This window comes from Chiloscyllium plagiosum, chromosome 21 (assembly GCF_004010195.1).
Source record: "Chiloscyllium plagiosum isolate BGI_BamShark_2017 chromosome 21, ASM401019v2, whole genome shotgun sequence".
In the NCBI taxonomy this organism is placed as follows: Eukaryota; Metazoa; Chordata; class Chondrichthyes; order Orectolobiformes; family Hemiscylliidae; genus Chiloscyllium; species Chiloscyllium plagiosum.
The window spans coordinates 5,103,692-5,128,807 of record NC_057730.1 but is presented as its reverse complement, the minus strand read 5'-3'; the positions used below and the strand labels follow the sequence as shown (position 1 = coordinate 5,128,807).

At 42.2% G+C, this 25,116-nt stretch overlaps 1 protein-coding gene across 2 annotated transcripts in view; it reads left to right on the top strand.

Annotated features, from left to right (window-relative positions):
* LOC122560484 overlaps positions 1-25,116 on the top strand; it is a 429,307-nt gene that overhangs the window by 114,379 nt on the left and 289,812 nt on the right. For both annotated transcript variants that reach the window (XM_043711128.1, XM_043711129.1), the window contains exons 13-18: positions 2,275-2,419; positions 4,230-4,388; positions 9,358-9,482; positions 14,520-14,795; positions 21,171-21,329; positions 21,675-21,859. In XM_043711128.1, coding sequence (XP_043567063.1) covers positions 2,275-2,419; positions 4,230-4,388; positions 9,358-9,482; positions 14,520-14,795; positions 21,171-21,329; positions 21,675-21,859 — 1,049 coding nt within the window. The remainder of the gene's footprint in view (positions 1-2,274; positions 2,420-4,229; positions 4,389-9,357; positions 9,483-14,519; positions 14,796-21,170; positions 21,330-21,674; positions 21,860-25,116) is intronic.

Genomic DNA, 25,116 nt, shown 5'->3' with positions numbered 1-25,116 from the left:
CCTAGGACCTTACCATTAAGTGTATAAGTCCTGCTAAGATTTGCTTTCCCAAAATGCAGCACCTCGCATTTATCTGAATTAAACTCCATCTGCCACTTCTCAGCCCATTGGCCCATCTGGTCCAGATCTGGTTGTAATCTGAGGTAACCCTCTTCACTGTCCACTACATCTCCAATTTTAGTGTCATTCGCAAACTTACTAACTGTACCTCTTATGCTTGCATCCAAATCATTTATGTAAATGACAAAACATTCAGCCAAGCAGTCAGACTGGTTCTCAGTTTAATGTTACTTCCAATGGACAGTTTTCCCTCAGGACTACGGAGAACAGTACAGGAGAGGAACAGACCCTTTGGCCCACTAATGCTGTACCAACAGAACTGGTGCTAGACTACAACATTTACCTTGCTCACGCTCCATGAATGCTGCCTGACCTGCTGTGATTTCTGGCATTTATTGTTCTGTGCCAACACATGATGCCTTTCTAAACTTAAAAACCTTTTGCCTCTATCCAGTTTGTATCCCTCTATTCCCTGCCTATTCACATATTGTCGAAGTGTCTCTTCATGGAGCGTGAGCAAGGTAAACTTTACAGTCGATCACCAGCTTGGTACAGGATTGGTGGGCCAAAGGGTCTGTTCTTATTCTGTACTGTTCTTCGGAGTAATGAGGGAGTACTGTCTGTTTAATGTATCTGCTTTTGTCATCTCCTCTGGCAGTGTGTTGACTCTCACATCTTCTTTAAACTTGCTCCCTTTTACCTTCAACTTATGTCCCTAGAAATTGACATTTCTACCCTCTGACTATCTAGTCTATCCATGCCTTCCATAATTTTGTAAACTTCTATAAGATCGCTCCCCCTCAACCTCTGACATTCAAATGGAAATGAACTCAGTTTGTACAATTTCTCCTCATAGTAATACCCTCCAAACCAGGCAACATCTTGGTAAGCCTTTTCTGTCCTCTCTCCAAAGCCTTCACATCCTTCTGGAAGTGTGGCGACCAGAACTGTATGCAGTGAACTGCACTTGGAGGGTCAGCATTGACTTTTTTTTTAATGTGTGCTTAAGTCCAGAGTGGGACATCAGATAGAGTCACAGAGCTGTACAGTATGGAAACAAACTATTCAGTCCAATACATCCATGCCCTAAACCGATCTAGTCCCATTTGCCAGCATTTGGCTATATCCCTCTTAAACCCTTCCTATTCATGTACTCATCCAGATGCTTTTTAAACGTTGTAACTGTACCAGCCTCCACCACTTCCTCTGGCAGCTCATTCCATACACGCATCACCCTCTGCATGAAAACGTTGTCCCTTAGATCCCTTTTAAGTCTTTCCCCTTTCACTTTAAATCTATGCTGTTCGGCTTCGGACTCTCTTACCGTGGAAAAAAAAGACCATGGCTATTCACCCTACCCATGCCTCACATGATTTTATAAACTTCGATAAGGTCAGTCCTCAGCCTCTCACACTGCAGGGGTAAACAGCCCCAGCCTGTTCAGCCTCTCCCTATAGCTCAAACCCTTCAACCCTGGCAACATCCTTGTAAATCTTTTCTGAACCCTTTCAAGGTTAACAATGTAATTCCTGTAGCAGGGAGACCAGAAATGAATGCAGAATTCCAAAAGCAGCCTCAAAAATGTCCTGTTAAAAAGCACTGAGGTTTTCTTAATAAAATCCGAAAGAATTGCGATGCTGTAAATCAGAAACAAAAACAGAAATTGCTGATAAAGCTCAGCAGGTCTGGCAGCATCTGTGGAGAGAAATGAGAGTTGACATTTCAGGTTAAATCACCCTTCCTCAGAATTCAGATTTTCTTCTTTGGATATCGTTTTTAGAAATCCTTTTCTCATTTACAATTTCGAGTATCTATTATTTAATCTTTATAGCCCTTTTTGTGGGATTTAAAGCACATATACATTTATTTTTTTCCTCAAAAACTTTAATTGTGCTTCTGACTGTGCCATAGCTGACAGGGATACGAAAACATGAGGGAACTAAATATGTAGCAAGGACTGTTTTCTACAAGCAGGGAGGGGCACAGACCTAAATCAGTTGGTAAAGGATTCAAGGGCAGAGGCAGTCTTTTTTTTTAAAGTGTGGATATGAGGTGTCCTACTCCAGAGCATACTTAGCAAGAACTGAAAAGTGGAAACTATTTTTCACTCAGCATGGGCACAGTGGTGTTCTCCTGTGCTGTACATTTTCTATCTACAGTTACCTTTATTCTGACCGAATCTTGTCATCCCAGTGATTCTCTTTGTGTTTCCAGCGCCCGGTGTTAAGACAGCTATATCAAACAGTGGATGAAGATGTCGAACTCCGAATTGCTTCATACTACATGTTAATGAAATGTCCCAGTGAGCAGCTCTTTGATACAGTGGCATTCTCTCTACAGAATGAAAGATCCAGTCAAGGTTGGGAAGTTAATATAATTTTAAAATTTGCAGTAAAGGACCAAATCCTAGCTTATTACATTTTTACTGTTGAGTTGTTGTGGAGAAAATAATGAGCCGGTCCTACATATTGCTATTTAATTTCTTACTGTTTATTTTTATCATTTATTCAACTTTAATAATGGCCCTACAATATTTTAAATGTGGTAAAATTGCTTAACCACGTTTGCTTATTTCACAATTGTGAGGAAGTTTAATGGTGACTTTTGAGGTGTTTGTGTCTGTCTGAAAGTCATATCAGAACCACTCAACAATATTGTTTTAATTGCAAAGTCGAATGTTGGTTGAAGGAAGAGTTGCAAATCTTAATGCTTGAAATTAAATGTGCTAACAGCAACTAAAAATTATTTCTATCGTAGTTTCTGGGAAAGAAATGTTGCAGGATGATTCTGGCTGTTAAGAATCTTAGCGTTTTGGCTTGATTATATTTGAGTTGGGATGCGCCGACCCCGATTTTATTTCGGGTACGTTCAAGGTACGGGAGGATGGTGGGTCATGCTAGATGACAGGTCCACATGTTGATACCCAGAAAAATCTCATCCTTCAGCACCATTTGTATGTGTAAGGTCATGTTGCCTCCTGGTCCCTATTAATTAATAAATTACTGCCTGCCCAGCATGCAGGGCTGGCACTTATAATGACAGGAGGCCAGCATCTCTGATGCCAGTTTAAGTCTGAAATGAGAAGGAATTTCTTATCCCAGAGGGTTGTGAATCTTTGGAGCTCTCTGCCACAAAGGACAGTGGAGGCAGAGGTAGGTAGATTCTTTACCAGCCGGGGAATCGAGGGCTATGGGGTAAGGCAGGAAAGTGGACATGAAGAGTATTGGATCAGGCATGATCCTACTGAATGGCAGAGCAGGCTTGAGGGGCTGAATGGCCTACTCCTGCTCCTCTTCCTTATGCCCGAATGCAAGGAACCTCCAAGATAGATTCTTGGCTGCTCCTCTCAGGGTATGTGGAATGACCGGAAGAGCAGATTAATGGAATTATCTTCCAGAGCACATCTGCAGTTTGGTCTGGTTGAATAGCCTCTTCTGTACAAGCCATAGGTTGAAGGGGCAGATTGGGCCTTGCTGATGACATGGGAACTCAGTGCATTTTAACCCACAGTGGGTTCTGCTGGCTCACATAGGAATAAGAAATTAAAGTTGGCCACTCAGCCCTTCGGGTCTGCTCTGCCACTCAACAAGTTCATAGCTGATCTGATTCCTAGCCACCGTTCTGCATTTCTGTATATAGCCTATATGGCCAAGCTTACTTTAAAGTAGTCTCCAGCGAGATCAGAGTGGGAAAAGACTGGGTAAGTACCCCACTCTATCTGGTCCGTCATCTGATTTTTGGGGGGTGGAAAGTTATAATCAGAGCCTTTAGTTCAATTGATAGTCAAAAGAAGTCTGTGCATGAGAATGAACGTTTCAATTAATAAATTTCAGTGTTTACTTATCTAGCAGAATGTGATCCATCATAGACCGAATTCAGATTTAGTTTCTGCAGAGTCAGTAATTATTACTTAGAACAAGACCCACTTTCAGAATTTATTCTAGTGACTAATACTTCCAATAATCTTGACACATCTTTGTTCGCATATGATGAGAAGCACTTTCAATATGTTTAGAAATTGCTCAGGCGGCCCAATCTGATTTCAAGAAGGATTGCAGTGTGCAAGATCCAATCCTGGAAGGAACTGAGACTTATTTTTTGATTTTTAACATCTAATCTAGTTCCATGATGCTTGAATCATTGCTTGACAATGAAATTTGTTTTCACAGTTGGCTCATTTGTGTGGACCCATCTGTCCCAGATCTTGGAAACTAATGACCCTCTTAAGCAGCAGATTAAGAAAAGTCTTCCATATGACATTGTCACCAAAGATTTTGACCTAGAACACTGGAAATATTCATCTTACGTGGATGCCACCTTCCAGTCAGGTACTGTGCTAACGTACGTGCATGTTCAGTACTTGCAAGGGAATTGCCATTAATATTCTCTCCGATATCAAATCCAGGTGTACAGTCAAATGGCAACAGAAGCAAATCCCTACATGTAGCAATTGCCTAAACCAACAAAATCTGTTTCTGGATGCATAGCCATGGGTTGCTAATTGGAGTATTAAATGTTTCTCAGGTGGTATTGTTTAGAATTGTAATAACTGGTTAACAACCAAAATAGTTTGATTATCTTTGTTTTGGCAAATATCTTGAGAAGAATTGAATAATGTCCTCATGGAGTGAGCAATGGATTTGGATACTGTTGCCTAATACATGGTTTGTTGTGAAACGATTTGTCATTTTGCTTTAACGCACAGCTATTCCAGTGGAGTGAACATTATGAAAGGGCCTTTGGAAATTCCAAACATTCGTTAATGTACACTATGTATTATTAGTGGATTTCAGATTCACAACCTTGGGTTAATGGAATGTTTACCATAAGGATGGATCTGGAACAGCCAAGATTTGAGAATTAGGGCCAGACTTTGGTGGAGGCAGCAGGTGGGTCCTTTCCTGATCTGGCAGCACCCGGCTATGAGGAGAGCGAGAGGGCATATAATGGAATCAGACCTACCGCCTCCGGAGACTAGTCACAGGTGTGAGTGGAGCTTAGTGGAAGGCGAGATAATGGGTATCAGTCCAGTTTTAACGGTGACTCTCAAACTCTCACTCTTCTTTACCTCACACTGACCACATATTGTCTCATCTAAAGCCACTCACTGACTCATTCACTACAGACTATGGACGTACCTCAGGACCCAAGTCTTTAACATGGAGATGCAAATAAATTAAACTTACAGCTGCGTAATAGATCTACGTTCAAACACTCCTCATACAGAAACAATCACCTCTCTTGCATAAAAGAAACTAGAAATAGACCATTTGTTGGAAAAGAAAACTGGTATGGACCAGACTAAACCACCTCAAAGTATATTAAAAAGATATCCTAGACCTTAATTTTTTCTTATTTTAAAGGCGAAGGCCAGGTATTTTGTTCAAGATGCAATTCGATCGGCCAAACTTCCAGTCTTGAGGCAAATCACACTTTATTCATACACAAAAAAAAAAGAAAGAGGAGGAATATCAACTGTATTGGAAAACTTAACAGAATAATAGATTATTTAATTACCAAACAATAACTGTTCCAATATAATCACATCTTATAAATGCAGCCATAGCAAAGGTAAATTCAATAAAATAGATTATCTCACAGGGTAACTGGAAGATAACAAGAGAATAGGCACATGGAAGATAGGATAATGAAGGGTATGCAGGTTAGTCTGATCCTAGAGTAGGATAAAAGGCTGGCATAACATGGAGGGCTGAAGGGCCTGTACTGTGCTGTAATTTTCTATGTTCTTTTAATCTTAACTTTAGCTCTAATATATAGAGGAATAAGGGCTTCCAAACCCAGCTTCAAGACCCAGCAACTGCTACTAAAAAACTGCACCTAAAAATCCTAGTTCTGTGGGAGCTTGACACCACCCATTCAGGCAGCTTCTTTTGTTCCAACTTTAAAAAAAAACCAAATGATTCACAAGCGGTTTACTTTATTGTATTCAAATATACAGCTCAGCACTTCTGTTTTAAAACCTGTCTTCAAAAAAAAGGACAGTATCAACGCAAAAACATCTATTTCATGAAGCACATCATTAGCAGACAATCCTTTAATAATGTCTTAAGATGGTTACTCAAACTACGAACATAGCTTGCTGCTAAGATGGGTGGTACTGTAGCTTTTGAAACTCAGCCAAGCATGCGTAATGGACACTGCTATGAAAATAAACTGTGGATATACATTTGGGTTGGCATGGACCAGCTTAGACCAAAGCAGCTGTCTCCGTACTGTAGGTCTCTATGACTCTATGACCATTGCAGCTCATAGCCAGTGAATCCTGTTGAAACTGCAAAGCATTTATTTTCGAAAGGACACGTGTCAATCAATGCATTCCAGAAACTGATGGATTTTTGTTTCTTATTTAAATGAAAATTACAGACATTTTCCTTTCAGTTTTACAGAGCTGGGAGATTTAAATATCTTCTCGTTGTGGCATTCAAGAATGCCAAGCTGTATTTTCTTCACTTTTCCCAGTGGGAAGTTACTCAAATGAACGTGAACAGAGTTGGCCAATGTAATTGTCAACTTACACAACGCAATTTAATTTCTCTTTTAGATTCAGTGATTTTGTTTTTTTTTCAAAGCCTGTTAATCAAAAAACAAGTGACTTATTTGTGTCTCCCCATTTAGGACTGAGCATTCCCCAATGGTTCACACCTCCTTTTGTGGTGCTATAACACATTATCTTTGTACAGGGAGTTAAGGTTTGTAAAAATTGCGGGAGGCATTAGAAAGTACAACCTAATGTTACTGGCATGGTTAGGTGCACACTACCTGCAGTTACAATAATAGAATCCCTACAGTGTGGAAGCAGGCCATTCGGTCCATTGAGTCTACACTGACCCTCCAAAGACCAGCCCACCCAGACACACTCCCCTGCCCTATCCTTGTAATGCTGCATTTCCCTTGGCTAATCCACATAGCCTGCACATCCCTGGACACAAGGGGCAATTTAGCATGGCCAACTCATCAAATCTGCATGTCTTTGCAGTGTGGGAGGAAACCGGAGCACGCAGAGGAAACCCACACAGATTCTGGAAGAGTGCGCAAAATCCACGCAGATAGTCATCTGGAAGGGTAAAATCGATCCTGGGTCACTGGCATTGTGAGCTAAGCACTGAGCCACCGTGCTGCTCTAATCCACTTATATCCCATACCAGTGAAAATAGCCTAAACTCAGACTGGGAATAGGAATCTCGAAGCCCATCACATCTGCCATTTTTAAACGGTTCCGAATTGACACAAATCTGGGCTTTAACATACAGTGCTGCAAACAGTTATGATATAAAATCTGTGGGGTGAGTAGGACTAATTATGTAACTCTTCCAAAGAACAAAATATACTTTCCCTGTGCTCTATGCTTCTCTGATCTTGCTGAGATCTCTATATTTACAGAGTCATTGAGCACAGAAACAGACTCTTCCCAACAACTTGTCCATGCCTACCACACGTCCCAATCTGACCTGGTCCCATTTGCCAGCATTTGATCCATACCCCTGTAAACTCTAGATAATCCACTAAAAAGGTTTCCCTTTCTTCTGGAGCTGTGCCTTCTCTTAAGCTGTTTCTTTAAGAGAGGATGGATAGAATATAGAAAAACTGGACAGATAAAGTTACAGCCGCAGTTAAGATGATAAAGTCAACAAATTGTTCTTAAATTTGAAAGACATGCACCCCACGTTTTAGTTTCTGGTTGCTGAATTGTAGCCTTCATGTCTGATAATTCCAGTGGGGATTTCTGCTTTTGTTGGAAAAATCTAAATGAAGCATTTACAGGAGCAACAATTATATAATGCCACACACCTGGAAAACAGTGTTACAGTTATTGAAGCAGCACAGTTCAGTCTCCGAACCTCCATTTCAGTCATATGCATAACAGTTTGAAACTTAATTTCTAGTGTGCTACGAATGAAAATAACATGATCAGATTGTCACCATTGTGGTCGGCACATTAAAACTGTCCATTTCTGTAACTGTTTAGCTTAGCAGATAACAGCAAACAACATCTATTAAAAGTGTAAAAACAGTAAAAAGTTTTGCTTGAAGACATTTTGTCTTACATTCATCAGGACAGTTTGCAAGAATGCCAATTTGGGGGGAAAAAAACACAGCACTTATACTGTGCAAGAATAGTGGGCTGATTGGTTGGCAAGTGGACTCTGATTTGCAGGAATGTTGCCATGGAGAATACAGTTAATGATCACCATTTAATGGTAACTGAAAGTTAATTATCAAACTGTGAAACCAAGTAGGTTGACTGAATTGATCAGGATGTTGCCTGGAGAAGTGAGCTAGCGAGTGGCTGTCATTTTATTTTGGGTTGAAACAGTCATCGCCACTGTGCATGTTCTTCCTGTCTGCAAAGATCAAAACCCTATAGATGATTGCATGCAAAAATACCATACTGTGAGCCTGACTATAACGTCTATATTAGTTGTCAGCATAATTCTTCACACGCAGATTAATTAAAATTTAGGTTTTAATAGGGTGTGTGCACTCAAGTACAGGGAAGTGCAGGAGTATGGTGAAGTGTATTATGGTGCCGTCTATGGTATAAAGTAACTAGTTTCAAATCTCTGGTACTATAGTAGATTAGGTACAAAAATCGAGAGAGAAAAAAGCTAAAAGTTCTACATTACAGTTCTTCATAGCATAAATTAGGAAAACAAATAAATAAAGTTAAAAGATAAACATTACAATTGAAAAAGTTAAGTTAAAAGATAAACAAATGTTACCCAATTGCAGAATCACATCTAATGTCGGATACTGTGCAGTGAGCCTTAAATGTGCTGGTAGGGTCAGTAGTTGCTTCCTGTGAACAACTGAAGGGAAAGGTTGTTTGGTATAAGTTCCTTGTGACCAAACTAATGAAGAATTTATTCTTAATTGAGTAATAGGTCACCATTTATTATGCATTTTTTTGATAATGGGGATACTTTTCAAGCCTGTGACATTTCAAATGTTATTGTAACACAGTTCACAATGTGTGGTTCACTCTATAACATTTTTTTCTAGACTGTGACTTAGCTGGCCCTTCCTGAGGGTGGTCTGACTCAATTGCTATGAAGTCATGGTTAATAAAGGGTAATTTCCAATGTTTATTACAGTAATGGGTAAACAGCCTGAGAAAATATCCTGGTATTGAAGTTTTGCTTGTTCAGTTATGTTTTAAATATTTGTTGTACTTGCACTAATTGTGTGAAATAAATAGTTAGAAAGATGCCTTAGTGTTTAATGAAAAGGGACTTTTGACTGCCCATCTAAGGTTTTTTTTTTGTTTGTTTATTGCAGAAACGTCCTCTGTTGGAGCAAATGCAGAAGCAGCCCTCGTTTTCTCTCCTAAGTCCTTCATGCCACGCTCAGCGATGGCCAATTTGACTGTATTTGTGATGGGCTACGCTGTGAATCTCCTTGAGGCAGGTTATATTTAATCAAACAAAACGCTTCCTTTGAAAATGTTACTTAATCTTCAGAAGCATGTTTTGGGTGTTTCAAATGCTTCACCCAAGAAGAGTTTTGATATTAATCTGCTCCCATCAATGTCACAGTCAGGCACAACTAGTTTTATTTAAAATGTTTGTGAGTGGGTCTCCATTAAATAATCAATCAGATTTTGTTTGAACTCCACAAGCTTTCTCAACCAGCTGTGTGTATAAACTACATAGCCCCTTGGAGTAAGTTATCCAGCATTTGTATAACTTTACTTGTTTGTAGACATTATGTACTGATTTTGAGAGCTGTCTTAACACTGCAAGTGAATTATACAATTAACCAACTTTTGCCTTCATCAGGAAAGGGTTTAAAATTTAATTCAGTAGTTTATTACAGTCATTGTTGGTGCTTTCCTCTGTTTATAAATACCTTTGAGAATTAGACAGCCAACGTTGCTGGTAAAACCAAGTTAGATGACTCAATAATTGATCAAGATAGGGGCAGAAAGTTGTAAAGGGGCATTGATGGACTAAATGAGTGAATGAATAAGACTGGTAGAGGTGGGAAAATGTGAAATCATGCCTTTTGATCCAAAGGGAGATAAATGTACTGGTGAGAAGCTGAGAGCTGTAAATGATCAGAGGGATTTGGGATCCGTGCACAATAACTCATCAAGAGTAATAGGAAAAATACAAAAAATAGGTTAACTAACCAAACTTCTATCCATGCTAATCTGTTATTGCTACACCATGAGCTCTTAATCATTTGCAATAACCTTCAGTTTGAGATCATATCAAATGCCTTTTATATTGAAACATGAAAACTAGGAGCAGGAGTAGGCCATTCAACCCTTAAAGCCTGCTGCACCATTCAATATGATCATGGCTGATCATCCACCTCAGTCCCCATTCCTGCTTTGTCCCCATACCCTTTGATCACTTTAGGCCTGAACAACTGTATCTAACCCCTTCTGGAAAACATTCAATGTTTTGGCCTCGGTCACTTTCTCTGGCAGAGAATTCCACAAGCTCACCACTCTCTGGGTGAAGTAATTTCTCCTCATCTCAGTGGTAAATGGCCTACTCCAGATTCTTTTTGGAAATCCAAGTACTTCATAGCAGTCGGTTCCCGCTTTCCTCCATAGGTGTTCCTTTGTCCAAAATTCAAATTGGTTAGTTTAAATAAAGCCATATTAGCTCTGATCAAATCAGCTCCTCCTGCACCCCACGTGTCTTCCAACCTGTCACATGCCAAGATTTCTGATGTGATGATTATGGTGTCTCTTTCACTAGCAAAGCTACAGTAATTTTCTCTTCATCTCCCTCTGCCTGGAAGTATCTCCTGATAGCTCCACCACAGGGCAGAGAGGCAGGTCTTGAATCCACCCAATGGGAACAGGGATCGAATCCCATCCTGGTGACATTAATGCCCAGCATCGTACTGGCCTGAATCTATTTCATATGGGGCCCTTACTGAAAAGTGGAAGCTAATCCAGTGAATATTAGATTCCAAATGGATTGTGATTTAATTTTCTGTGGATCCAATGTAGAACTGGGTTAACAATGAAACAGTACACCACTGTACAAATCTTCTCAAAACTCGCCAGTACACCACTATACGTGGCGCCTGTAGATACTTCCTTTGTATGGCAGAAGTGGGTTCTGCAGATGCTGGAGATTAGAGTCGAGATTAGAGTGGTGCTGGAAAAGCACAGCAGGTAGGGCAGCATCCAAGGAGCAAGAAAGTCGACGTTTCGGGCAAAAGCCCTTCATCAGGAATTTCCTTTATATGGCTGACCAAGATTCTCTCCTGCTCTTTCTGTCTGCTGTTGGTGTATCTTAGAAGGGTTTACAAGTTGATATAAAGGAGGATGTGGCTGCACATCCTCCTTTGTCAGCACATCCTTGGGGTGGGATCTGAATTTGGGAATATCTGGATCACAGGGAGGAAGGTAACCAATGCTCCACTCAGCCACCTCCTTCAAAATTAAGAATGTGGAAAGAAGAAGAAAGTTTCCCCTATCTACTGCAGAGCCTAAGAACCTCTTAGTTCGATCCAGAAAAAAAAAATTGGTCTTGAGGTAAAACAAACCTTCAGAAATAACTGGAAATGTGAAATTATTAAATGCAGCTTTTTTTATTCTAAAGGCATTGAGAATTTATCTAGAGCTCATGTTGTTTTTAGATTCAAAACCATTTTCTGTTACCCTCAAACATACATCACTGGGCTTTCCAGTCTTGATTTTAATAGATGCCGTTTCATTTGAATAAAATTCCTACCAGAGTCAAAGCGTGTGGCGCTGGAAAAATGCAGCAGGTCAAGCAGCATCCACGGAGCAGGAATGCTTATGCCTGAAATGTCGACTTTCCTGCTCCTTGGATGCTGCCTGACCTGCTGTGTGAAGCACCCCACACTTTTCAACTCTGACTCTGCCGTATCTGCTGTCCTCACTTTCTCCTGGGGTTCCTGGAGATGATTAGGGGTTTAGATAGGGTTGACCATGAGAACCGTTTTCCACGTACGGAGTCAGCTATTACGAGGGGGCATAGCTTTAAATTAAGGGGTGGTAGGTATAGGACAGATGTTAGGGGTAGATTCTTTACTCAGCGAGTCGTGAGTTCATGGAATGCCCTGTTAGTAGCAGTGGTGGATTCTCCCTCTTTATGGTCATTTAAATGGGCATTGGATAGGCATATGGAGGATAGTGGGCTAGTGTAGGTTAGGTGGGCTTGGATCGGCGCAACATCGAGGGCCAAAGGGCCTGTACTGCGCTGTACTTTTCTATGTTCTATATCCTCTGTGTTACAGTGAGACATTCCACACTCCAGTAAGCAACCACCTTTCTGCTCAAAGCTATTGAAAGAATAGCTTTGTTGCTTACCTTTTTAGATGGCTTCCAAATTTGGGATTGTATGAAGCGTACTGTTCATGTGCTGATCTCTGACTCCCCGTTTGCAAATTGCAATGCCAAATAGTGTGAAAAATAGTTTGTGTGTGGTGCTGGAAAAGCACAGCAGGTCAGGCAGCATCTGAGGAGCAGGAGAATCAACGTTTCCAGCATAAACCCTTCAACGGGGAGCTGAGAAATTGGCCCAGATTTTTCAAAAAAGCCAGTGAAAGGCTTCAAAACTGTATAGCTGACTCAGGACTAACTTTGCCCACTACTTTTGTAGTTTTTTTTAAAGAAAGGGATGCATCCTACTTGCAGCCCTAGAGTCTCAATACAGTTCAGTGCAGGAGGAGTCAGGGAGCAGAGAAAGGCTGCTTTGAAAGGCTACCTCAGATCAGCAGCTGGCTGTCAGACTAACCCCAACACCCACATAAATCATTTCACATTCTGCAGATACATGCAAACAGGTTCTGCATGCTGTGCTTGCTGAAGCAATTAGTTTCACCACCTTCTCCATGAAAAATCTATATTGGCAGGACTTGGCGATTTCCTGGTCAGTGACTGAATTAAGGAGGCCCAAAGAGTTACTGCACTTTACTGCCATTGGAAGTGATTATTCCAGCTTATTTGTAACCATCAGTCTTGGGCTTGGTGAGACCACACAAAGTATTGGGCAGTCTTGATCTTCCCATATTTGTCTCAGAGTGCAACAAAGATTCAGTTAACTAATTCTTAGGCTGGGAGGACTGTCCTTTGATGCAATATTAAGTAGACCGGACACCCATTTCTGGAGTTCAGAAGTATAGGAGGTGATCTCATTCAAACATGGAAAGTTCCTACAGGGATCAACAGTTGGGTGCAGGAAGGGCAGGCAATGAAGATGAAGGGCTCCTGCCCGAGATGTCGATTTTCCTGCTCCTTGGATGCTGCCTGACATGCTGTGCTTTTCCAGGACCACTCTAATCTTGTCTTTGAGAGGATGGATACTCATGGACTTGGGGAGCCATGTTACCAACTGAAGATCTCAGAAATTCTGGGTGACTTGTCCATGCCTGCAGGCCCTTCATCATTCCAATGACACCAAGATTGGGCTAAGGGTTAGATGTGTGCCCCTAACCGTGCTGACACCCAAATGGAAAATCTAGGCTATTTTTACACAGTATCTCGTACTTTGAGGATTACAATCTAGAAATTGCAATTCGCAAATATAATAGGTAAACAGATATTACTCTGGGTCTTGTATACAAGTTTGGTCACCCTGTCATATGAAAGACTTCATTAAACTGGAAACAGTGCAAAGAAGATTTATGAGAATGTTGACAGGACTAGTAGTCAGGGTTGGTATAAGAGGAGGTTGGCCAGGATAGGACTTTAATCATTGGAACGTAGGAGAATGAGGAGCGGCCTTATTGTGGCATATAAAATCATGAGTGCATAGATAGGATGAACGCATACAGTCTTTTTTCCAGGGATGGGGAATTGAAAACTCAAGGGCTTAGGTTTAAAGCGAGAGGGGTAAGGTTTAGGAAGGACCTGAGGGGCAACTTCTTCACACAGAGAGTGATGTGTACATGGAATGGGCAGCCAGAGGAAGTGGAGTTGAGAGTGTGGTGCTGGAAAAGCACAGCAGGTTAGGCAGCATCCGAGGAGCAGGAGAATCAACGTTTTGGGCAAGAGCCCTTCATCAGGGATGCCAGAGAAAGTGGTTGAGGCAGGTACAATAGCAACATTTAATAAAAACATTTGGATAGGTATGTGGATAGGAAGAGTTGAGAGAGATTTGGACCAAATATAAGCAATTGGAACTAGCTGACCTCATGTTCAGCATGGACCAGTTTGGGCTGAAAGGCCTGTTTCTGTGCTGTATTACTGTCTGACTGTAATGCAATTATCTCAAATGAAGTGGCAGCACCCTGAAATCCTGCTGAATTCTCATCTATAGGGAAAATTATTAGGATGTTTGGTCTCGCATGCACAATTTCACTTTTTTTTTGTCTCTCGAGGATAAGTACAAATAAGCGACCTTGCCGATAACATTTTTCATTTCAGGATGAAGATAATTTGCATCATGGAAGGTAAAGGGAGCCAGTGTGATATTACAGTATAACATTTTCTGCTTGTACCTTTGCAGGTTGGCATTAGGGTCGAAAATGCTGAATACCTAGTGCAGAAAATGTTTGGTCACAAACTAGGTCCTTTGATGGATGCTCCCAAAGGTACAAAAGGTTCCGGGAAGAAATGGAGGATGAGAAATCCGCTGAAGACTTCAGTTCAGTCTGTGGAGAAGCTGGGAGCTGTACGGAGGCACCCGCTCAGCAAGTTTGTAGCGGTGAGGCAGCAAGTGGAGAAGGCAAAACGGAGCTGCCAGAACGTGGACTATAGCGGCATTTATGAACTTGAGGCTAAAGTAAGGATGCACTTAATAAAATATCAACTCAAATGGGAAGGTTAAGCAAGTTAAGTCTGAGGTGATCTAAATTGGGAATCTTGGAGAGAAAATACGTAGCTATAGTTAGTTGTCAAACCGAAAAGGGTTTTCCCCCTAGGTTGGGGTGTTCGAACCTAGGGGACATATTTTTAAGGTGACAGGAGAAACCTTTAAAAAGGACATGAGGGGCAACTTTATTACACAGGGAGAGTGGTTTGTGTGTGGAATGAACTGCCAGAAAAAGTGGTGGAAATGGGTACAGTTACAGCATTTAGAAGACATTTGGGTAAGTACATGAATAGGAAAGGTTTGGAGGGATGAGGGAAGTACATGAATAGGACAGGTTTAGAGGGATGAGGGCCAAATGCAGGCAAGTGAAACTAGTTCAGTTTGGGAACATGGATGGGTTGGACTGAACAGTCTGTTTCCATGCCGTATGACTCTATGACTTGCATTCAACTGTCATTTGTGCATTTGGAACAAGTATTGCCAGATTTTATAAGTCTTATATATATAAATTATTTTGCATTTTACTCAAGAAATAGAACTCCCTGGAAGAAATAAGGCTTTCATTCCTCTTTCTTTCCAGCTGGATACTGCAAATGTTGTGTGTCCTGACAGTATTCCAGCAAATTACTGGCAACTTGTGCCCCAGAACTTAACATGCTCCTAACCAGTTGGGTGCAAGAAGGGCATTGTGCCTGTTTGAGGGTCCAGAACTGGGCAACCAAATCTCAGAATAAAGGGGCAAGTCATTTAGTACTAAGATCAGGAAGAATTGTTTTCAACTCAAGCTCATGAGTCTTTGGAAGCTCAGTTGTTAACTATGCTTAAGGATAGATTAATAGATTTCTATGTATTAAAAACATTAAGGGATGTGAGGATGATGGTGTTGAAATAGACGATTATCTCACTGGCTGAGTGATCTCGAGGGGTTGAATGTCCTCCTACTCCCATTTCTGATGCTCTTGTGTTATGAGGGTCAAGGGGAAGGGTCTCTGAGAGGATGGGCACTCATGGACTTGACAATGTGTACCCGACAGTGTGGAATATTGCCCAGGTATGTCCTGTGCACGAAAACATGGCAAATCCAACCCGGCCAATTATGACCCAATCAGTCTACTCTTCATCGTCAGCAAAGTGTTGAAAGGGGTTTTTGACAGTGCTATCAAATGATGCTGTCAGCAACCATCCCTCATAACGCTCTGCCAGAGCCACTCAGCTCCTGACCTCAGGTCAGCCTTGTTCTAAACATGGACAAAAGAGCCGACTGCCAGAGGTGAGGTGAGACTGGCCAACATACAGTTATACAGCAAGGAAGCAGACCCTTTGATCCATGCCGACCAGATATCTCAGAATCATAGAATCCCTACAGTGTAGAAGCAGGCCATTCAGCTCATCGAGTCCACACCACCCCTTTTGAAGATCCACCCATCCCTATAACCTGCATTTCCCACAGTTAATCCACCTAGCCTGCACATCCCTGGACACTACGAGGCAATTTACAATGGTCAATCCACCTAACTTGCACGTCTTTGGACTGTGGGAGGAAACTTTAGCGCCCAGAGGAAACCCACACAGACACAGGGAGTGTGTGCAAACTCTACGTAGACAGTCGCCCGAGGCTGGGATCAGGCCCCAGATCCCTCACGCTGAGGCAACAGTTCTAACCACTGAGCCACCATGCCGCCCAAAACTATGCTAAACTGATCCAGTTCCATTCGCTAGCATTTGGGCCATATCCCTCTAACCCCTTCTTAATCCTGTACCCATCCAGACGCCTTTTAAGTGTCCTAATTGTACTCATCTCCACCACTTCCTCTGGCAGCTCGTTCCATACACACATCACCCTCTGTGTGAAACAGTTGCCCCTCAGGTCCCCTTTAAAACTTTCCCCTTTCACCTTAAACCTATGTCCTCTAGTTTTGGGCTTCCCTATCCTGAAAAAAAGACCTTGGCCATTCACCCTATCCATGTCCCTCATGATTTTATAAACCTCTGTAAGGTCACCCCTCAGCCTCTGATGATCCAGGGAAAGTAGCCCCAGCCTATTCAGTGTCTCTCTATAGCTCAAACTCTCCAATTCTGGCAACATCATTGTAAACCTTTACTGGCCCCTTTCAAGTTTAATAACATCTTTCCTCGAGCAGGGAGACCAGAATTGAATGCGGTATTCTAAAAGTGGCCTCACCAATGTACCACAGCTGCAACATGACGTCCTAACTCCTATACTCAGTGCACTCACCAATGAGGGCAAGTGTGCCAAACGCCTCTGTCACTACCCTGTCTACTTGCAACTCCACTTTAATGCACATGTAGCCTGAGGTTTTTTTCGTTTGGCAACACTGCCAGGACACTACCATGAACTGCATAAGCTCTGCCCTGGTTTGCCTTACCAAAATGCAAACTTCACATTTATCTAAATTAAATTCTGTCTGCCGCTCCTCAGCCCATTGGCCCATCTGATTATGGTGCCATTGTACTGAGATCACCTTCACTGTCTACTACATCAGTGGTGTCATCTGCAAACTTACTAACCATACTGCTATATTCACATCCAGATCATTTATAAATGACGAAAAGCAATTGATGCAGCACCGATCCTTACAGAAACCCACTGGTCACAGGCCTGTAGTCCAAAAAACAACTCTCTACCACCGCCCTCTGTCTCCTGCATTCAAGCCAATTTTGTATCCAAACGGCTACCTTTCCTCGTATTCCATTTGATCTAAACTTGCTAACAAGTCTACTATGTGTTATCTTGTCCAGTGCCTTGCTGAAAGTCATATAGATAATGTCTACCACTCTGCCTTCAACTACCTTCTTTGTCACTTCTTCAAAAAACTCAATCAAATTAATGAGGCATGATTTCCCACGCATAAAGCCATGTTGACTATCCTTAATCAGTCCTTGTCTTTCCAGATATATGTAAATCCTGTCTCTCAATCCCCTCCAACAACGTACATAATGCTGATGAGGCTCACTGTTCTATAATTCCCTTGCTTGAATAATGGTACCATATTAGCCACCCTCCAGTTTTCTGGCACCTCACCCATGGCTATTGAAGATACAAATACCTCAGCAAGGAGCCTAGCAATCTCTTCCCCAGTTTCTCTCATAGTTCTGGGATACATCTGATCAGGTCCTGGGGATTTATCCACCTTTGTGTTTTTAGACGTCCAGCACCACCTCTTCTGTAATATGGACACTTTTAAAGATATCACTGTTTATTTCCCCAAGTCCTATTGCTTCCACATCCTTCTCCACTGTAAATATTCATTTAATATCTCATCCATATCCTGTAGTTCCACACATAGACAATCTTGTAGATCTTTAAGGGGCCTTATTTTCTCCTGGTTACTCTAGTCCCTAGTCCTTGATGTCAAAACCACATTTGACCAAGTGTGGCTCAAGGAACTCAAGCAAAACTGGAAAAAATGGGTATTGGGGGCAAGATCTCCACTGATTGGTGTTATACCTGGCACATAGGAAGATGGCTGTGTTTGTTGGAGGTCAGTCATCTCAGCTCCAGGACATCTCCGCAGGAGTTCCTTAGGATAGTAACCTAGGCCCAATCATCATCAGCTGCTTCATCAATGATCTTCCCTCCATCACAAGGTCAGAAGTGGGGATGTTCGCTGATGATTGCACAATGCTCAGCACCATTATCAACTCCTCAGATACTGAAGCAATACATGCCGAAATGTAGCAAGTCTTGGACAATATCCAGGTTTGGGCTGGCATGTGGCAAGTAACATTTGCACCCACAAATGCCAGGCAGTGACCATCTCCAACAAGATGGCACGTAACCATTGCCCCTTGACGTTCAATATCATTGTTAATTCTGAATGCACCACTGTCAACATCCTGAGGAGGGGGCTACCATTGAACAGAAGCTGAACTAGACTAGTCATATAAACACAGTGGGAACTAGAGTAAGTCAGAATTTGGTAACTCAAGTGAGGAGTGTGATGGAATACTCTCCAGAGCTCCAACAATGCTAAAGAAACTTGACACCTTCCAGGACAAAAGCAGCCAACGTGGTTGGTTCCTTATTTTCTACATCACCAATGCTCAGCAGCAGCAGTATATACCATCTACAAGACACGCTGCAGTAACTTTCCTGGGATCCTTAGGCAGCTACTTCCAAACCCATGACTACTTCTGTCTAAAAGGACAAAGGCCTCAACTACATAGGAACATGACCCCTCCAAGCCACTCGTAATCCTGGCTTGGAAATATATCATTGTTCCTTCAGTATTGCGGCTGGAACTCGCTCCCTAACTGCGATATGGGTTTCCCTGCATCAGATGGATTGCAACAGTTCAAGCCAGCAACTCACTACCACCTACTAAAGGGTAATTAAGGATAGGCAATAAGTGCCGATGTGACTAGTGGTGCCCACTTTCTGAAAATTATTATTTAATAAATGTGCTGGGATAGCAGGATTGACCCTAGAATAGTGCATCCTGATGTAAAAAACCAAAGGAATCAGAAATGACTGGCTGTGCCCTGATTAGGGATAGTCAACATGACTTTGTATTTGGGAAATCATGTCTCATTTAACTTGATTGAATTTTTTTGAAAAATTAACGAGGAGGATTGATGAGGGCAGAACGGTGGATGTGATCTACATGGACTTTGGTAAGGTGTTTGACAAGGTTCCTCGTGGTAGACTGGTTAGCAAGGTTAGATCACACAGAATGGATGGAGAACTCATGATTTGGATGCAGAACTGGCTGAAAGGTAGGAGATAGAGAGTGGTGGCGGAGGACTGCTTTTTTGATTGGAGGCCTGTGACCAGTGGTTTGCCATAAGGATCGTGGTCCACTGCTTTTCATCATTTATAAAGTTGATTTAGATGTGAACACAGGAGGTATGGTTAGTAAGTTTGCAGATGACATCAAAATTGGCAGTGTAGTGGGCAGTGAAGAAGATTACCTTAGAGTATAACGGGATCTTGATCAGATGGGCTAATGGACTGAGGAGGTGTAGATGGAGTTTAGTTTAGATAAATGTGAGGTACTGCATTTTGGAATAGCAAATCAGGGTAGGACTTATACACCTTAATAGTAGGGTCCAGGGTAGTGTTGCTGAACAAAGAGACGTTGGAGTGCAGGTTCATAGCTCCTTGAAAGTGGAGTTGCAGGTAGATAGGATAGTGAAGAAGGTGTTTGGTATTGAGTATAGGAGTTAAGAGGTCATGTTGTGGCTGTACAGGACATTGGTCAGGCCACTTTTGGGATACTGCATGCGATTCTGGTCTCCTTCCTATAGGAAGGATGTTGTGAAACTTGAAAGAGTTCAGAAAAGATCTACAAGGATGTTGCCAGGGCTGGAGGGTTTAAGCTATAGGGAGAGTCTGAATAGGTTGAGGCTGTTTTCCCTGGAGCATCGGAGGCTGAGGGGTGACCTTTATAGAGGTTTATAAAATCATGAGGGGCATGGATAGTGTGAGGGGGAAAGATTTAAAAGGGGCTTAAGGAGCAGCTTTTTCATGCAGAGGGTTGTGCATTTATGGAATGAGCTACCAGAAATAGGGGTGGAGGAGGCAGGTACAAAAACAGCATTTAGAAGGCATCTGGTTGTGTCAATGAACAGGAAAGGTTCAGAGAGATATGGGCCAAATGCTGGCCAATGGGACTAGATTCATTAAGGATATCTGGTCGGCATGGACGAATTGGATCGAAGGGTCTGTTTCTCTGCTGTTTATTTCTGTGACTCGATCTTTGGGACTCTATCCTGGGCCTCTTTGTCCAGAGGATGGGACACTATAACTGTGCTAGAAGAACCCACTGGATAGCTTATATTCTATTCACAATATAAATGAGCTCAATTTAAATTAATTAGGTTCTGAAATAACTCAAACCATCTATGAATGCGCATCCCTGGAGTGGTGGAGGCTGAGGGGTGTCCTTTCAGAGCTTATAACATTATAAGGGATGTGGATAGGGAAATAGTCAAGGTCTTTTCCCCAGGGCAGTGGAATACAAAACTAAATAGGTTTAGGGTGAGAGGGTAAATATTTAAAAGGGACCTAGGGGCAACGTCTTCCTGCAGAGGGTAGTGTGTGGATGGAATGAGCTGCCAGAGGAAGTGGTAGAGGTTGTTACAACTGCAACATTTAAAAGCCATCCAAATGGGTGAATGAAGAGGAAGGGTTCAGAGAGATAAGGGCCAAATGCTTGCAAATGGGACTAGGTTAACTAATGTAGTCGGCATGGACAAGTTGGACTGAAGGGCCTGTTTCCATGCTGTACATCTCCATGACTCTATGTGAAAAGTGTGGTCTCTCATTGATTTGCCCTTCTCGCCGAATCATATTCAGATTTTTGTCTTGTTTTGTTGATTTAGTTTACAAAACGGATGGCAAAGAAGAAGAAGAAGCTGACGTGTGGCCTGAGCATGAAGATATTTGGAAATGAGCTCAGCTTTTTAGACTGCAGTGATATGAGGGCTCAGATAAAGCAATATTCCCTGGACATGGCAGAAATTGCCATCAGACTTTTAAAGGTAATAAAGAGATTTAACCCTTTTGATCATTAATGATGGGAACTGAATTTAATGAAGCTATTTTGCTTGTTTTAAGTCGTTCAGTTCAGAACGGTATTTGATTATTCAAAGGTGAATCAATATATTCTCCAAGAGTGGTTAGCAAACAGTGATTTTCCTGGTGGAGTGTACCGACACACCTATAATATTGACAGGAAGCTGAAATAGGCAATAAATGGGCTGCTTGCCTGGAAACTATGTCAGCTGATTGGAAGAGTCTAACACTAAATTCACAGCAGTAACTTCCTTCCTGCTGAACCTAACATTTGTATGTAGTCACTCAGTTCATCTCATTGCTTCCTTCAGGGTCAGGAGGTTCAGTATAACAGAAGGACCAGTCTAGCTACAGAGGAGTTGACATTTTCCTCCATCTCAGGCCTCCCTATTAGACTTGCTGTAAATGCATCAGCTGGCACAAACTTTAAAATTAAAGGGAACATCGATGTTAAGCAACGAACAGACTTTATCATCACTGGTTTCATCAAGCCAAGGTATGGATACAAAATACCTTTACAATATTAATTGCAATGAAATCAATATTAATTTTGTTTCACAAGAGGTGCAATAAAATGGAATTGTTGTGCTCCTCAAAATTTGCCTGAAAGTGGATGTTGCTACATCTTAATTTGGATATCACAGCCACATCCTCCTCTTATCCAGTATATGTAAACTATGGGTCATCACGCCAGCCTTCAGTATTATGGAAGGAGAGAAGGTGCAAAAATCAGAGTTCTGTCTGCCATTACACAGTAACCAATTAACAATAATTGGCCTTATTAAGCCGTCAATTCTGCGTGATTTTTGATTCAGCAATGCTTCGTGCCAGGTGTGAGAAACATAGAAATGTAATGCAGTTAGATAGGACAAACAAGGCAAGATAATACATGATGAATGGTTGGACCTTGGGAAGCACTGAGGATCAGAGAGACCATGGTGTACATGTCCACCAGTCACGTAAGGTAACAGGGCAGGTGGATTCAATAATTAAAGAGTCAGATGGGCTGTTTGCCTTAATTAGCCAAGGCAGAGAGTTTAAGAGCAGGGTGGTTATGGTGAAACCGTATAAAATGTTTGTTAGGTCACAGTTGGAGTACAATTGTGTACAATTCTGGAGTCTACATTATAGAAGGGATTCAGTGGCACTGGAGAGGGTGAAAGGAGATTTACCAGGATTCAAAGTTTGTGAGAAGATTTGTAGCTCGGGTGCTTGTTGTTGTGATTCTGTTCACTGAGCTGGGAATTTTTGTTGCAGACGTTTCGTCCCCTGTCTAGGTGACATCCTCAGTGCTTGGGAACCTCCTGTGAAGTGCTTCTGTGATCTTTCCTCCAGCATTTGTAGTGGTTTGAATCTGCTGCTTCTGGTTGTCAGTTCCAGCTGTCTGCTGCAGTGGTCGGTATATTGGGTCCAGGTCGATGTGCTTATTGATTGAATCTGTGGATGAGTGCCATGCCTCTAGGAATTCCCTGGCTGTCTCTGTTTGGCTTGTTCTATAATAGTAGTGTTGTCCCAGTCGGACTCATGTTGCTTGTCATCTGCATGTGTGGCTACTAAGGATAGCTGGTTGTGTCGTTTCGTGGCTAGTTGGTGTTCATGGATGCGGATCGTTAGCTGTCTTCCTGTTTGTCCTATGTAGTGTTTTGTGCAGTCCTTGCATGGAATTTTGTACACTACATTGGTTTTGCTCATGCTGGGTATCGGGTCCTTCGTTCTGGTGAGTTGTTGTTTGAGAGTAGCTGTTGGTTTGTGTGCTGTTATGATCCGCACCCATGAACACCAACTAGCCACGAAACGACACGACCAGCTATCCTTAGTAGCCACACACGCAGATGACAAGCAACATGAATTCGACTGGGACAACACTACTATTATAGGACAAGCCAAACAGAGAACAGCCAGGGAATTCCTAGAGGCATGGCACTCATCCACAGATTCAATCAATAAGTACATTGACCTGGACCCAATGTACCGACCACTGCAACGGACAGCTGGAACTGACAACCGGAAGCGGCAGATTCAAACCACTACAAATGCTGGAGGAAAGATCACAGAAGCGCTTCACAGGAGGCTCCCAAGCACTGAGGATGTCACCTAGACAGGGGACGAAACGTCTGCAACACAAGCTCCAAGCTCGGCGAACAGAACCACAACAATTTACCAGGATGTTGTCCGGGCTAGAGAGTTTCAGCTTGGATAGACTTGGATTGTTTTCCTTAGAGCAGGAGAGGTTGAGAGGGGATGTGATTTTCTTTTTATTCATTGATAGAATGTGGGCATCACGGGCTAGACCACGATTTATTGCCTATCCCTAATTGCCCAGAGGGCATTTAAGAGTCAACCACATTTCTGTGGGTCTCGAGTCACGTGTAAGGATGGCAGTTTCCTTTCCTAAAAGACATGAGTGAACCAGATCAGCTTTTCCCACAATCAGAGATGGTTTCGTGGTCATTATTAGATTCTTAATTTCTGATTTTTATGAATTCAAATTCCAGCATTTGCCTTAGTGGGGTTTGACTCAGGTCCCTGAGAACATTTCCTGTGTCTCTGGATGAACAGTCCAATGATAATACCACTAGGCCGTTGCCTCCCCTATGATTGAGGGGCATTGATGGGGTAGACAGGAAGAAATGTTTCCTCTTAATGGGGGGGCATTGATTAAAGATAAGGGCAGAAGGTTTGGAGGAGATGTGAGGAAAGATGTTTTCATCTAGAGGGTGGTGGGAATCTGGTACTTGCTGCCTGTAAGGGTGGGAGAGACCAAAAACCGGTTGAATATTTAAGAAATATTTTGAAGTACACTTGTGATGCCAAGACATACAAGGCAATAGACCAAGTGCTAGAAAATGGGATTAGAATAGTTAGGGGGTTGTTTTTAACTGGTGTGGATGTGACTGGCCAAAGGTCCTTTTGCTGTGCTAGAGATCTCTATGAAAACTAAGGGCAGGAGTAGACCATTCAATATGATCTTGGTTGATTATCCAACTCAGAATTCTGTTCCCACTTTCTCCTCCTATCCTTTGATCCCTTTAGCCCGGCTAGTTCTCAAAGAGCAGCTGCAGGAGAATAAATAAAAACCACTGACCAACGTAGGGAAATGGCCAAAACCTGAAATTACTGGCGAAAAAAGTAGAGTTGACATTTGCGAGTTAGGTGATTGTTCATTAATTCCATCTTCTGTTTCTGTTTCAAATCTCCAACATCTGCAGTTTTTTGTTTTATTTTAGGTAAATGAATAAATTGCTTAAGAGGGAAGAGAATAATGAGATTCTAGTGGGCCATGTTAAGGGTTGGGATAAATTAAACGGTTTGAACGGTTGTTTGACAGAAAAAAAAGGGGGCGGCACGGTGGCTCAGTGGTTAGCACTGCTGCCTCACAGCGCCAGGGTCCCAGGTTCTATTCTCAGCCTTGGGTGACTCTCTGTGTGGAGTTTGCACATTTTCCCCGTGTCTGCGTGGGTTTCCTCCGGGTGCTCCAGTTCATCCCACAGGCCAAAGATGTGCAGGTCAGGTGAATTGGCCATGCTAAATTGCCCATAGTGCTAGGGGCATTAGTAAGAGGGAAACGGGTCTGGGTGGGTTACTCTTCAGAGGGTCGGTGTGGATGTGTTGGGCCGAAGGGCCTGTTTCCGCACTGTAGGGAATCTAATCTAATCTATCTAACTCCATCTTGAAAATATTCAATGTTTTGGCCTCAATTGCTTTCTGTACCAGAGAATTCCACAGGTTCCTCACCCCTGGATGAAGACATCT